This window comes from Theropithecus gelada, chromosome 18 (genome assembly GCF_003255815.1).
Source record: "Theropithecus gelada isolate Dixy chromosome 18, Tgel_1.0, whole genome shotgun sequence".
In the NCBI taxonomy this organism is placed as follows: Eukaryota; Metazoa; Chordata; class Mammalia; order Primates; family Cercopithecidae; genus Theropithecus; species Theropithecus gelada.
In genome coordinates this window covers 1618272-1634262 of record NC_037686.1, presented here as the reverse complement: position 1 = coordinate 1634262, position 15991 = coordinate 1618272, and the positions used below count along the sequence as shown (strand labels likewise).

The 15991-nt window shown below is 34.9% G+C and overlaps 1 protein-coding gene across 1 annotated transcript in view; it reads left to right on the top strand.

Moving 5' to 3' along the window:
* Positions 1-12123, top strand: part of ANKRD62 (ankyrin repeat domain 62) — a 53033-nt gene extending 40910 nt beyond the window's left edge. The window contains exons 11-14 of the mRNA XM_025365568.1: positions 6485-6698; positions 8304-8487; positions 9645-10568; positions 11932-12123. Coding sequence (XP_025221353.1) covers positions 6485-6698; positions 8304-8487; positions 9645-10568; positions 11932-12123 — 1514 coding nt within the window. The remainder of the gene's footprint in view (positions 1-6484; positions 6699-8303; positions 8488-9644; positions 10569-11931) is intronic.
* The last annotated feature ends 3868 nt before the right edge of the window (positions 12124-15991 follow it).

Genomic DNA, 15991 nt, shown 5'->3' with positions numbered 1-15991 from the left:
TATCTAAGAAAACTTTGCCTAGCACAAGTAATTTTCTCAAAAATTTTATTCTGTGCATCATTCTAGGGGTCTTATAGTTCTGGGTCTTACATTTAAATGCATGTTTCATTTTGAGTTTATTTTTGTATATAGAATGAGGTATAGATTCAAGTTAACTTTTTGGATCTGAACAGCCAGTTGTTTGAGCACTATATGTGGAGATGGCTATCCTTTCTCTACCACATTGCCATCCTGCCTTTGTCAGAAATAAACTGGTTGGCTATATGTCATCTATTTGTGGACTTTCTATTGAATTCTATTAATTCAATGCTCCTCAAATTATGGTAGGGTTACTTCCTGATAAATCCACCCTTTCAGTCAAAAGCTAAGTAATACTTCATTAAACCCACTGTAAAATTAATAAGTTAAACCACCTGAAGTTGGGGACTGTGTGTATTTGACTTTCTTTATATAGGTTGAGCATCCCTAATTCAAAATCCCAAATCTGAAATGCTGTAAAATCCACAATGTTTTCATTGTCAACCTGATCTCACAAGTGGAAAGTTCCATAACTGAGCTCATGTGCGCAAACTTTGTTTCATTCAAAAATTACGAAATATTTAAAATTACTTTCAGAGGCCGGGCGTGGTGGCTAATGCCTGTAATCCCAGAACTTTGGGAGGCCAAGGTAGGAGGATCACTTTTGGTCAGGAGTTCAAGATCATCCTGGCCAACATGGCAAAACCCCATCTCTACTAAAAATACAAAAATTAGTTGAGCATGGTGATGCACACTGTATTCCCAGCTATTCAGGTGGCTGAGGCAAGAAATTGCTTCAGCTTGGGAGTCAGAGGTTGCAATGAGCCATGATCTCACCACTGCACTCTGGACTGGGTGACAGAGCAAGACTGTCTCAAAAATTAAAATAATAAAATAAAATAAGATTACCTTCAGGCTTTGTGTATGAGGTGTATATGAAAAATAAGTGTATTTTGTGTTTAGACCTAGGTCCTATGTCCTAGAGATCTCATTATGTATATGCAAATATTCCAAAATCCAAAATCTGCAATACTTCTGGTCCCAAGCATTTTTAATAAGGGATACTCATCCTGTACCAGTGGCACATTGTTTTGATTACTATTGATTTGTAATAATTCTCAAAATCAGTTTTCAGATTTTGTTATTGGTTCTGTTTTGGCTCTACTAGATCCTTTGCATTTCCACATCGATTTGTCAATTTAAAAAAAAAGTCTGCTGGCTTGTTGGGATTGATTAGGTTGGGACTGTGTTGTATTTATAGATTATGGAGAATGGACATCTTAACTATAATGAATCTTCCTGCTCCTGAAGAAAGTGTATGTCTCCATTTGTATAGGTCATATTTAATTTTCTCAGTAATATTTTGTAGTTTTTAGTATATAGGTCTTTTTATGTTTTATCAGCTGTTTATTTCAGTTTTTGATATAGTCATAAATGATATTTTTAAAATTTTACTCTATCGCTAATATACAGAAATACAGTCGATTTTTGTATGTTGATTTTGTATAGTCCAATCTTGCTGAACTCACTTATTAGTTCTGGTACATTCTGGGTAGATTTGATCAGATTTTCTACATAGACCAAAGATTGTCAAACCTTTTCTTTCTCAAAGTACCCTCTTATTAAAGACTTGTAGCAAAAGGGGTCTCTGTTGTAGCTGATAGACTCTGCCACTGTAGTATGAGAGCAGCCATAGACAACCTGTACATTAATGAACACAGCTGTGCTCACTGACGAAGACAAGAAGCTGGTCCACAGGTTAGAGTTTACTCAAACCTATTGTGTGGTCATGGTCATGTATAAAGATAGTTTTATTTATTTTTTCAACTGGGATGGCTTTTATTTCTTTTTCTTGCCCGACTGCGCTAGCTAGAGTCTTCAGAACAATGCTGCATAAAAGCAGTAAAAGCAGACATTCCTGTGTTGTTGTTCATCTTCTGGGGAACATACTCAGTTTTTCACCATGATACATGTTAGGTGTCGGTTCATCATAGATGCTCTTTATCTTGCTGAGAAAGGTCCCTGGATTCTTACTTTGCTGAGACTTTTTCATTTTTACAAAATCAGGAATGAGTGTTGAATTGTATCAAATGCCTCTATCTGTTGAGATGATTCTATGGATCTACTGTTTTCCATTGTTAATCTGGCAGATAACAACGATGTTTGAATGTTAAGCCAACCCTGCAGTCCTGGGAAAAAAAACCCATTTGTTTATGATGTATTGTCCTTTTATTATACTGTTGGATTCAATTTTCTAAAGAAGTTATGATGAAGTCTTTATTGGTTTATTATAAAGAGTTTATTTATTAGACCAGTTTTATGTTCACAGCGAAATGGAGAGGAAGGTACAGAGACTTTTCAAATACCTTCTACCTGCACACATATGTAGCCTCCCTCCTTATCAGTAACCCTCCCATAGTGGTACAGTTGCTCTAATGGATGAGCCTACATTGGCACATCAGAATCACCTGCAGCCCGTAGTGTGCATTGTACGCTGGTGCTATACATCGTATGGGTTTGGTCTTAAGGTACACTGACACGTATGCGGGTCGTATACATTTTCACCTCCCTAAAAATCCTCAGTACTCTGCCTGTGTATCCTTTCCTGGTGTCCCTCACCCTCTGGCAGCCACTGATCTTTTTACTATATCCGTAGTTTTACATTTTCCAGAAAGTCATATAGTTGGAATCATACAGAAAGTAACATTTTAAGGCTGGACATGGTGGCTCACGCCTGTAATCCCAGCACTTTTGGGAGGCCAAGATGGGTGGATCACTTGAGGTCAGGAGTTCAAGACCAGCCTGGCCAACATGGCGAAACCGTGTCTCTACTAAAAATACAAAAATTAGCCGGGTGTGGTGGCAGGCGCCTGTAATCCCAGCTACTCAGGAGGCTGAAGCAGGAGAATCGCTTGAAGCCGGGAGGCAGAGGTTGCAGTGAGCCAAGCTTATGTCTTTGCACTCCAGCCTGGGAGACAGAGCAAGACTCTGTCTCAAAACAAACAAAAAAAAAAAGTAGCATTTTTAGGTTGGCTTGTTTGACTTGGTAATATGCATGTATGGTAATTTGCATGTATAGTAATTTGTATCTTCTCTTCTTCCTGATCAGCCAGGGTAAATAGACATTTCTCACATTTATCAATCTCCCAAAGTGTTTGGTGTTGCTGATCTTCCTTTTTTTCCTGAAACCAATAGTATAACAAAATACCATAGACTGGGTAGCTTATAAACAGTAGAAAATGATTTCTTACAGTTCTGGAGTCTGCAGAGTCCAAGGTCAAAGTGCTGTCAAATTTGCTGTGGGGTAAGGAACCTTCCTGGATCATAGATGTGTTCTTTTTCTCTGTGTCCTCACATGGCAGAAGGGGTGGAGGGGCTCTCTGGGGTGTGTTGTGTAAGAACACTAATCCCATTCATGAGGGCTTGGCTCTCATGATTTCACTACCTCGAAAAATCCGCCCTTGTGATTAGGTTTCAGCAGATGAACTTTTGGGAACACAAACATTCAGACCACAGCAGATGGTTTTGTTTTTTATCCCTCTGCTTGCTTTGGGTTTAATTCTCTCATTTTATTTTATTTTACTTATTTATTTATTTATTTATTTATTTATTTATTTATTTCCATTTTCTTAGGGGAGAAGTCAGGGTTATTGATTTGAGACTCTTATAATATTGATATTTAGTGCTAAAAATGTGTATTTAAGTGCAGTTGTTGCTGCATTCTACAAACCCCGATATGTTATTTTTTCATTTTTATTCAGTTCAAAATATTTTCTTTTTTCATAGTCTCTTTGAACCAGGGTTTTTTAGACGTGTGTTTCTTAGTTTTCATGTATTTGAGTATTTCTTAGCATTATTTTTGTTATTGGTTTCTAATATCATTGATTTGTGGTCAGGATATGTACTTTGTATGACTTACATTCTTTTTACTTAATCTTTTTAATGAGATTTATTGTATGGCCTAAAACGTTGTCTGTTTTGGTAAGTGTTCCATAGGTACTTGAAAGGCATGCTGTTTTTTAAGTCTGCTCTATTCTTGCTAATTTTCTGCCTCCTTGTTCTATCACTTCCTGAGTAAAGGGTATTGAAATCTCAGATTACTTAGAAATTGTCTATTTCTTTTTATAGTTCTATCTACTTTGGCCTCATGTATTTTGAATTTCTTATGTTATTAGGGGCATAAACATTTAGGATTATTATATCTTCTTGATTAACTGAAACTTTCATCATTATGACATGACCTTATTTATTGCTGGAAATTGTTTTGCTGTGAAATCTACTTTGATATTAATTGAACCATTTCTTCTCAGTAGTCTTCTGTCAAGTGTTAGCATGTATCTTTTTCTATTCTTGCAGCCCATTTGTCTCTTTACATTTAACATACATTTCTTATAGACAGCATGTAGTTGGGTATTGCTTTCTTATCGAGTCTTGTCAGTCTGCATTTTAATTGAGGCTTGTGGACCAGTTTCATTTATAATGTGATACTCAATGTAGTTAAGTTTGTCTGTCATTGTGCTGTTTGATTGCTGTCAGTCTTGCTGCTATTTGTTCCCCTTCTTTTTCTGCTTTCCTTTAGATTAATCAGCTATTTTCCATGATTTAATTTCGTATTTCTTTTTTGGTTTATTATATATAACTCTTTGTTTGCTATCTCAGTGATTTATTTAGGATTTATAGTATATAATTTTAACCTATCACAGTCTACCTTCAAGTAATGTTATACCACATCATAGATGGTATAAGAAAATGACAATGGTACACTTTATTTATTTATTTATTTTTGTTGTTGTTGTTGAGACGGAGTCTCGCTCTGTCATCCAGGCTGGAGTGCAGTGGCCGGATCTCAGCTCACTGCAAGCTCTGCCTCTCGGGTTTACGCCATTCTCCTGCCTCAGCCTCCTGAGTAGCTGGGACTACAGGCACCCACCACCTCGCCCAGCTACTTTTTTTTGTTTTTGTTTTTGTTTTTATAGTAGAGACGGGGTTTCACCATGTTAGCCAGGATGGTCTTGATCTCCTGACCTCGTGATCCGCCCGTCTCAGCCTCCCAAAGTGCTGGGATTACAGGCTTGAGCCACCGTTTTATTTATTTTTTTGTCCCAGACAGTTCCTTCCTGGATCTGTGGAAATATAGATTTTGCCAAGTTTAGAATGTTTTGGGCCAATTATTTTTCAAATTTCTTTTCTGTCTTTGTTGTTTTCTATTTGGAGATTTATATATTAGTTGCTTGAAGGTTTTTCATGGTTCATCACAACAAATTTATGATTGTGATCTGTGTTTATTTTCGATTGTAGTTTTTACCTCTGACATTGTAATTTGCATTTCTACAGGTGTGGTTTGATTTTTTTAAAAATACCTTTCATGCCTCCACTTACTGTCTCGAGCTTTATTTGGGGTACAGTGATTTACTTATAAACAGAATTCTTTTTGTTCTTGCTTCTAGATTCTGGGTAATTTGCCACTCCTGAGGCAAGAGTTTTTGGATTATTTATCATCCTGTGAAGTATGAGTTTTTTGGGCCTGGCTCTTGGGTAATGGACCCTCTTCTGGGCACTTTGTGAACACCAGGCATGGTTTCTCCTAATCTTTTTCTATTGTGTCCCCCCACCACTCGCCACCCCTAGGTCTTGGGAAGTTTCCTAGCACACATCCATTTTTTTCATTATTCCACTAAATACTTTAGAGGGGACCTCTGCAGATCTCCAGGGTTTGTTTCCTCTGCTGCTTTATCCTCTCCAGTGTTGTGTCCTGTGATTTCTTTCTGCTTTTGTTTTACTAGATTCTTAGCATCACTGCCCCAGCTCAGGGAATCTGTGTCAGATTTTCTCGCTTTATCATGGCCTGGGAGCTCTGGCAACAAAAGAAGCTCTATCAACAAAAAGGCCTACATTTGTTTCCTGTCTTTCAGTGATGACCATCTTCATTATCTGAAGTCCACTGTGTTGAAAATCATTGTTTAATATATTTTGTCTGTGTTGGTTGTTTCAGGTAAGGAGGAAAATCAGCACCCGTTGCTCCCTCTTGGCTGGAAGCAGATTGCAGCAGAACTCCAGCACATGCAGCAGACTAGCCAGAGTGCTTTGCTTCCTCCTTTGCTCAGCTGCTTCCTTCTCTTTTTTTATTTCTCAGTGTAGCCTTCTCTTCCTCAGAGAAATATTCCCTGGGCCAAGTATAGGTCAGATTCTCTTACGTGACTGAAAAACTATGTATTCTTATAGTATCTATCTGAATTTGTAATTGTCACTTTTTTCTGTGTTCTTTACTACACTTTAAGCTAAACAAGATCAGACGTGTTGTCTGTTTTATCTGAAGAGCTTTTTAAAATATTTTCTACATTGCAGGCACTTAATAGATACATATCCATTCAGTGTATGAATCAGTGCCATGTTGAAATGCACAGTCCTTTATATTTAAAAACCTACTCATGTATTTTATCTCTATTTTGTTTTCTCCCGGTTACAGATTTTGTTAGCCTATTGAAAATCAAGAATGCAATAACTGCATGTGAAAGATCAATAGAACATAAAAAATGTAACTGTGAACAACTTAAAGTAAAATTTCAAAAAATGAAAAATAAGATTAGCATGCTACAAAAGGAACTATCTGAAACAGACAAAACCAAATCACAGTTACAGCATCAGAATCTTGAATGTAAACAAAAGCTCTGTAATTTCAGGTATCACATTCTAGTTTTAAAGAAATATTTGAGCTATTTATACTAAAGATATGTAGGATAATTTTTGTAATAGCTGACTTACCTTCTAGGGTTTACTAGAGAAGAAAACTTAAAATTGTGGAATGTGAAATTTTTGGATAAAATATCACAAGTTCTTAATTGTGAATACTTCTCTAATAATTAATTGCATATTCCTTTAAATCATTATTTTAATGGCTATATAGAATTTTACCCTATGGAAATTTCATTATTTAATAAATTGAAATTGGGGGTTTTAATTTTTTGTATTAATGCTCTAAGAAACATCTTATATATCCATAGTTTTCTACATTTCTATTTCTTTGGATAAATTTTTCAAAATAGAGCTATCTGCTTAGAGTATAGGAGCTTTTTAAAAGAGATCTTTGATTAAATATTACTAAGTTGTTTTTAAGAAAGTTTATAATTTGAGTATGAAATGTATACTTTACTCCACCCAGAATAATTATTTTTAAAATTAACCAGTTTTATCGGTTTTTTTTTTTTTTTTTTCTTGTCCTTTTGAGACAGAGTCTTGCTTTGTCACCCAGGTTGGAGTGCAGCAGTGCAGCTCACTGCAACCTCTGCTTCCGGGTTCAAGTGATTCTTGTGCCTCAGCCTCCCAAGTAGCTGGGATTACAGGCACGCATCACCGTGCCTTTCTAATTTTTTTTTTTTTTTTTTTTTAAGTAGAGATGAGGTTTTGCCACTTTGGCCAGACTGGTCTCAAACTCCTGACTGCAAGTTATCCCCTGGCTTTGGCCTCCCAAAGTTCTGGGATTACAGTGTGAGCAACCACGCCTGGCCCAGTTTTACTCTTAATATGCAGTGAATGAAAAGTAAAATGGAAAGTGATTACTGATTAGCTTAGTCAACATCTGTCTGTGCTACAGAGTTTAAATTAATTCAAACTTCTATGCGGAAGGCAGATATTATTCTTTATTGTTTAAATATTAGATCTTGTCTTGTTTGAGAATGGATTTTAAAATTGCTTGTAAAATACATACTAATCAACAGAATAAGTCAAAAGTGTTACCAGAAAAAGAAACATAAAACGTATGGGTAACATCTTAGATTCCTTAGCTTAGTCTTGGATTATTGTCATCTGGAGATATATGTTGCAAGAAGACATCTGAAGGTGCTATCTTACAATGTAAATCATGTTTAGGGACAGTTGCAATATTTCATGAAGATGCAAATTTATTTCTAGTGAAGGTATCAACTTGTTTATTTAAAAAAACCTTTTTTTTAAATTAGCTAACTCTAAATGATTCATCCTGACTGAGGAGTAATTATTACTGTGTGAAGAAAAGGTAATTTTTAACTTGTAGATTTACCTAATAATTTTCAACATCCTTTTCCATAATATTTACTAGAATTAATAATAACAGAAGCTAATCAATTAGCAGGATGTTCCTTACTACCTTTCAATTTATATATGTTCTTTGGAATATATCGAAGTGAGATATTAACATGAAAACTAGAAAGAAAAAATATTCAAGAACATTGGCACTTTATTAGGATAGTAAACCAGCATATGAGTGTTTTGTTTTTAAAGGATTTTAAGATAAGTATATTTAACTACAGCTGTATCTTACAAGAAGAAGAAGAAAAAAGAAGAAAGGCTGAAGAGTTGTATGAAAAAGATACGGAAGAGTTAAAAATAATGGAAGAGCAGTATAGGACACAAACTGAAGTGAAAAAACAACTTCAACTGACTCTCAAATCATTGGAAGTGGAACTGAAGACTGTAAGAAGTAACTCAAATGAGGTAAATTAATGTTTGGTAAAATTTTACATTTCTAATATTATTTTATTAATATGACTTAGAATATCCCTTTGACTTTATATATATGATGTAGTTCTAAAACAAACTACAAATTTTATTTCATATTAAATGAAACTTACAACTGCAATTATTTATTATAAATCTTGGCTTCAAAATTATATTTTATATCAGCTCAAAGACTTTTGGAAAACGATGATAACCCATAATATATACTTAGTGATATTTTGTTGATAAGTAATTTGTTCCTAGTGACATAGTTCAGTGTAGTTTTCCCTATTTCACATTAATTATGGTTTCAAACATTGTGAAAAGGAAATAAAAGTTATCATAATAGTATATGATCTCAGGATTTCCTAAGAAGAGCTTTATAAATTTTATCTTCTTTGGTGTTTTGAAAGAAAAGGTTTCTATTGTATTTGCATGTCTACCCCATGGAAGTAACTGTGATCTGGTGGAGGAGCACTAGAAGCAGAGTCAGAGGACCTAGGAAAAATCCAGGAACTTGCTTCTATTTTTGACCTTTCCTTGCAGAATTGTGATAACTAAATGAATTTATTGATGTATGCATACAAAAGTGCTTAGTACAATGCCCAGATCTGTCATTTATCAATACATGTCATTGGTAAAACTGACTCTAAAAATGTAAGAAAAGTAGAATTATCTATAAAATATTCACAGAAAAAATAAACTTAAGGAATTTGGAAAATTTCATCTGTCCAGATATCTGCAGAGCTAAGGCTCTTACTATAGGGAAAGTAAAGGTTAGATGTTAGTGTGTAAACCCAGTTTCTAAATGTAATCATAGTTTTTAATCATTTATGTTTTTGGGTTTGTTGAAATTCAGTAAAAGCCTTTTTAAAAAAAAAAAATTCTGAGATTCTTAAGTAATTTCTAGTGGTTTCTTTTTTTTTTTTTTTCTTTTATAGATCCATTGTCTTCAAATACATTTTTGAACTTTTGAGAATTTATGCTCTAAAAGGTTTGAGGTTTTGATTCAACTTTTTTTTTCCAGTTGGATATCCAGATGGCAACTCTTTCATTGTATAAATGTAACAGGTTATTACTTACTTGGTTTCAGAAGAAATCATAATATGTCATTTTATTGGGTGCTAGTTGAAAGTTTTCTTTGTTTTATTTAGAGTTCTCATACTCATGAAAAAGAAAGAGACCTGTGGCAGGAAAATCACTTGATGCGGGATGAAATTGCCAGACTCAGGCTGGAAATAGACACAATTAAATATCAGAACCAGGAAACAGAAAAGAAATATTTCAAGGATATTGAAATTATAAAGGAAAACAATGAAGACCTTGAAAAGACTCTAAAGCTGAATGAGGAAACATTAACAAAAACAATAACCCGTTACAGTAAAGAGGTTAGTGCTCTGATGGATGAGAATACAGTGCTCAATTTGGAGCTAGAGAAGGAAAAACAAAGCACACAAAGACTGAAAACAGAAATGGAATCATACCCTTGTAGACTGGCTGCTGCCCTACATGATCACGATCAATGTCAGTCAGCAAAAAGAGACCGACAGCTTGCTTTCCAGAGCACAGTAAATGAATGGTGTCATTTACAAGAAAATATTAATTCTCACATTCAGATTCTTTCTCAGCAACTTTCTAAAGTTGAGAGTACATCCAGTGGCCTGGAAACTGAGCTCCATTATGAAAGAGAGGCTCTCAAAGAAAAGACATTGGCTATAGAACACATGCAAGGAGTCCTAAGCCGAACACAGTGTCAACTGAAGGACATTGAGCACATGTACCAAAATGACCAACCTATTTTTGAAAAATACGTGAGAAAGCAGCAATCTGTAGAGGATGGACTATTTCAACTACAAAGCCGAAATCTGTTGTATCAACAGCAGTGTAATGATGCTGACAAGAAAGCTGACAATCAGGAAAAAACAATAATTAATATCCGAGCCAAATGTGAAGATACTGTAGAAAAACTTCAAGCTGACTGTAGAAAGCTAGAAGAGAACAATAAGGAGTTGATGAAGGAATGCACTCTTTTAAAAGAAAGACAATGCCAATATGAAAAAGAGAAAGAAGAAGAAGAAGTAAGTATCAAGAAAAATAAGTATTTTTCAAACTTTCTGAAGTAAAATTTAAAGTATATTTGGTTATGGCTAAACACTGAATCAAGTTGAATATCAAAATACATACATGATCAACAGTTCTGCTATATCACCTTAGAAACATAACTTGTTTCCAGCAAATAAAAGTTAGAGCTAGGAGATGCTTTCCTTTGAGTAAAGACAATGTGACACTTAGGAAAATTTAAGCATTTCAGTTACAAAATATTAATATAGACTAATATTTATAATGTAGTCTTAGACTGCTGAAATAATTTTAATGTCTGTATGTTGCCACATTTTAGGATTATGATAAAGCAGATATAAAGAAATATTCATACCTAAAGTGTTATTTTGAAATTGATTCAATTAATTGGATTACTTTCACAGTTAATTCCACATTTCCCAGATGAACTAAAGTGTATTTCCTATTTTATAATTATTCTTCCTCAATAACTTTTAATGTATCTTACTTGATATAATTTTATTTTTATTCATGTCAATTTGACTTAAATCTGAAAATAATTCAGTCTCAAATTATGTATTGATACAACCATTCCGTTCTTTAAAGACATCTTTCTTACATTATAATGTGGGGAAAATGTGGTAAATGTTAGCCAAACCATACTTGATTTAATCTTCCCACTGGCATTTATAACTTACTTTCAATTTTTCAGTCATAATATGGTCATAATTTTTATTTCAAGGCTCAATGACTCTCATTTGGATATAATGTTGTCCAGTACAAAGATAAGCTTAGCTGTCTGTGATTTATTGGTTTCACATTGGATCCTCATTGTTAGACTAATGAGGGCTGGTAGGAATTGTGGGAGTAGGGAAGAGAGACACAGCAGCTGAGGTCAGGGAGGGAAGTGGAAGCCAGGTTACCTAGAGCCTCTGAGGCCATTGGCATGTTACTTTTCTTCTGAGATGGAAATCTATTGGAATGATTTGAGCTGGTGGCTGAATATGTGAGGAACTCTGAGGTTGGTTTGAGATGCTTCTTATAAAAAAGAGAGAAAACATTGCACAGTGTAAAATTCACTACCACCAGTCCCACCCACATGCCTGTTTCTTTTTGAGACCTCAGAAGGTTTTTAAGCATTGCACATTCATCAGTGGACTGAATCTGTTGTATGAGTAACACAGCACCAGTTTGGCACAAAGATAACACCTTCTTTATCCTTAACTGGATTCAGAAATAAATAGGAATGTGTACACATGAAGAAGAAGAATCAATGTGTGTGGTGATATGTCTCAAAATGTATACGTTAGAGTTAAATACTGTTAACAAAATTTAATAATAAGGTGATATGTAAAATCAGTAACAAAAATAACATCTTACCAGGTAGTCATGAGACAGCTTCAGCGAGAAGTGGGGGATACCCTGAACAAACAGTCACTGTCAGAAGCTATGCTAGAGATTTCATCACAATGTCACCATAATTTAGAAGATGAGACACGAGATTCAAAAAAGAAATTAGACCAGCTGAGAAGTCAAGTATGTATGAAACTTAGCATGTCAACAGTTACTCTGTAGCTGGTTAAATAATATCAAGTGTTTCAGGACACTAGTTTCAGTGGAGAGCTTTCTTTTGTATTTTCATTATAATTAATTTTGTTAAAATTTGATTATAATATACCCATTTCTCAATCTCTGCCATGTTTTATAATTACAAATATTTTTCTTAGTATTTCCCCTTATGAAAGTTGAGAATTACACATCATTTCTCACAGAAGATTAGAGAATTATTTTTTCTTTTTACAGTATATTTTTAGTGATTTTTTTCATTGCCACGTGGAGACAAGCCAGATTAATTCAGAGGATAATGTCTAATGGAATGTTTCAGAAAATTTTCTTTTTTTAATCTCTACTTTTCTGTGTGAATAAAGATTTGTGCTTACTTATTTCATGGTTTCTGGTTAACTTGTACGGAAAGGTCATTCTACAGAATAAATTAGTATTTTGATGAAAATCCTTACTCTGACTTTATATTGGGCTATAGTCATAGTCATAGAACTATGGACAGTTAGCATTTGCCAACATGTATGTGTCTACTTTCTCGTGTTTAAAAAAATAAAAACACAAAAATTTATAAATGGGGTTATAGGAGGTCAGCAAAGGGTAGGTTTGAGATGTTTGGGTGGGTCAAGTGGGCATTTTGACAACATGGCTTCTCCTTTGGCATGTTCAATGGACTGTCTGCAGTTTAAGATGACACTTTTAAATAAATTGTCTCCTAATGATGACGTGAGCCCTGCCACTCAATAGGAGAATCAACGGAACCTGTAGGATCTTACCTGAAATTTATCTTGTCTATTTTAATTATTTTTCTGTTTATTTTAAAATTTTCTTGTGGTTTCCCTGGAAAGGAAAGATGATGCTTAATTTTAAATGTTAAAAATGGGCCAGATGCCATGGGTCACGCCTCTAATCCACGCACTTTGGGAGGCTGAGGCGGGTGGATCACCTGAGGTCAGGAGTTTGAGACCATCCTGGCCAACATGGCGAAAATCCTGTCTCTACTTAAAAAAAAAATACAAAAATTAGCCGGGCATGGTGGTGGCGCATGCCTGTAGTCCCAGCTACTCAGGAGGCTGAGGCAGGAGAATCGCTTGAACCCGGTGGGTGGAGATTGCGGTGAGCCAAGATGGTGCCTGAGTGAGACTCCGTCCCCAAAAAAAAGTGCAAGTTTTCTTGATATAACAAAGTAAATGGATATAGACAAAAAAGAAATGAAATTATAGTTGATATAGTGGTGTTTGGAATTGAAAAATATAAATGCTTACTATAAAGTAATTTCCTATATTTCCCCATTTTACCAATTTTGTAAATGTGAGTATTTGATAAAATATAAATTAAAAAAGAAAAATACTGTGTTTTAATCGTAGAGCATAGGTCAGTAAACTTTTCTGTAAAGGGCCAGGTAGTATTATTTGAGACTTTGTGAGCCATAAGATCCTTGTTGCAACAGCTCAACACTACAGTTACAGCACAAAAGTAGCCATAAACAATATGCAGACTGAAGGGGTGTGGCTGCGTTCCAGTAAAATTTAGTTAAAACAGGTAATAGGTCGATTTGTCCTAGATTATCATTTTTTAATAAAATAGATTGTGATAGTCTAAAACAGTATTTTATATATAACCATATTTTGTTCATTCATTCACCTATTGATGGGCATTTGGGTTATTTCCACACCTAAAGGTTGTTTTTAATTCTTTGTTTTAGTTGCAAGAAATGCAGGATCAACTCACAGAGACTCTAAGATGTGCTGAGGAGATGCCAGACCACGTGCAAAAGTACAATTTAAAGCAGCATACAAAATATCTTGAGTATTTATAAAGCAAATGAGTAGTGTAGTATGAGAAATATATCAGTTAAGATAATAAGTATGTCTGTGTGAAGCCAAGGAAAAATTTCAGCTTTAAGCTATTTTGAAATGCATAAATTTTCTACATTATTTTTAATTTTACACATCATCCACAAAACAAAGGTAGAAAAATAACAACAGTTGCTCAATTTTCTACTTTTCAAATATCTCAGAATTTATGTAATTATTCCTTCAGATGTTTGTTCACAATTTATATGATTTTTTTTAAAATTATGTCTGACAATAATTATTTTAAAATATATATTTTAGGCTTAAAATAGAAAATGCCATGTTAAAAATTAGAATGAAAAAGCGAGCGAACAAAATTGAGCAGCTTCAGAAAATTTTGGTAAGTTCAAGTTTGATAAGTCAATCTCTTATTTTCTGTCACACTGAAAAGGAATTTTATTTTTCTCATAGGACAGATTGAATATCCCTTGTCCAAAATGTTTGGGAGGACCAAAAGTGGATTTTTTCAGATTTTGGAATATTTGTATACACCTAATGAAATACCTTAGGGATGGTACCCAAGTGTAAATGGAAAATACATGTATGTTTCATATACACCTTATGCACATAGCCTGAAGATATTTTCTTTTTTTTTTTTTTTGCCTGGGGTGGGGGTGCGGTGGGGCACAGAGTCTTGATCTGTCGCCCAGACTGGAGTGAAATGGTATGATCTCAACTCACTGCAACCTCCGCCTCCCAGGTTCAAGCAATCCTCCTGCCCCAGCCTCCCAAGTAACTGGGACTACAGGTGCGTGCAGCCACACCAGGCTAATTTCTGTATTTTTAGTGGAGACAGTTTCACCGTGTTGGCCAGGCTGGTCTCGAACTCCTGACCTCAGGTGATCTACTCGCCTCAGCTTCCCAAAGTGCTGGGATTACAGGCGTGAGCCATCACATCTGGCCTGTACAATGTTTTACAAAAATGTTTTGCATGTAACAAAGTTTTAACTGTGTTTCCATCACAGCCTGTCACATGAGGTCAGGTGTGGACCTTTCCAGTTGTGGTATCATGCATGTGCTTGAAAAGTTTCAGATTGTAGAGCGTTTTGGATTTCAGACAAGTTAGGAATGATCAACCCAGATTAGAGATGCTCCTTGACTTACAAAAGGGCTACATGATAATGTCTCTTGTTTAACTTAAACATTATTAATAATATTTGACTTTTTCAGATGCAGCAGGTGTGCAAGAAAACATAACTGCAGAAGTAGATGAAGGTATGTTGCCAAAAATTATGAATTAAATTTAAATCATGGATTTCTGAAGTAAATGTAAATAGTGAATGGGTTGCTTGGTTAACAAATACCACATTAAATACTTACACACATTACTGAAAGATGTGACAACATAAACATTCATAATGAAAAGTATACTTAGGCCTCATTAGTTTATCATCTTCCATAGCTTTTAAAAAAATCTTAAGAAGTCTGTGTGTATCCCTTTTTTTCCCCTGGCTCTACACTTGTTCCATCTCTATGGAACTGTCAGCTTGCACACTGCAACTGTTCTCAGAAAACAAAGGTATCATCAGCTTCTCAAAGTTATGGTAGCGATTTAAGGCCAAGAGATGCGAGACTCATGTATCAAGCAATTACAGTTCATAAGCAGTCACTTGACCAGTCATATTATAAGAGAGAGAGAGAGAGAGAGAGTGTGAGAATGTGTGCGTGTGTGTGTGTGTGTGCGCGCGCGCGTTTTATGTATACCTGGTTTCTGGACTCTGTTCTGTTCTGTTGATCTCTTTATCTTTATGCCAAAATCACACTGTTACAATTTTTGTAGCTTTGTAATAATTCTTCAAACTGGGTTGTATTTTCCTCTAAATTTATTCTTTTGTTTTTTTCAGAGTTATTGTGCATTTCCGTGTCATCTACATGCCATGCGAGTCTTAAAACCAATTGTCAATTTCTACAAAATACCTGCTTGGATTTGGGCTGTAATTACATTACGTCATGAGAAAGAATGAACATCTTAACAATGTTGAGTCTCTCAACCCGTGAATAAGGTATTTTCTTAGATCTTCTTTGAT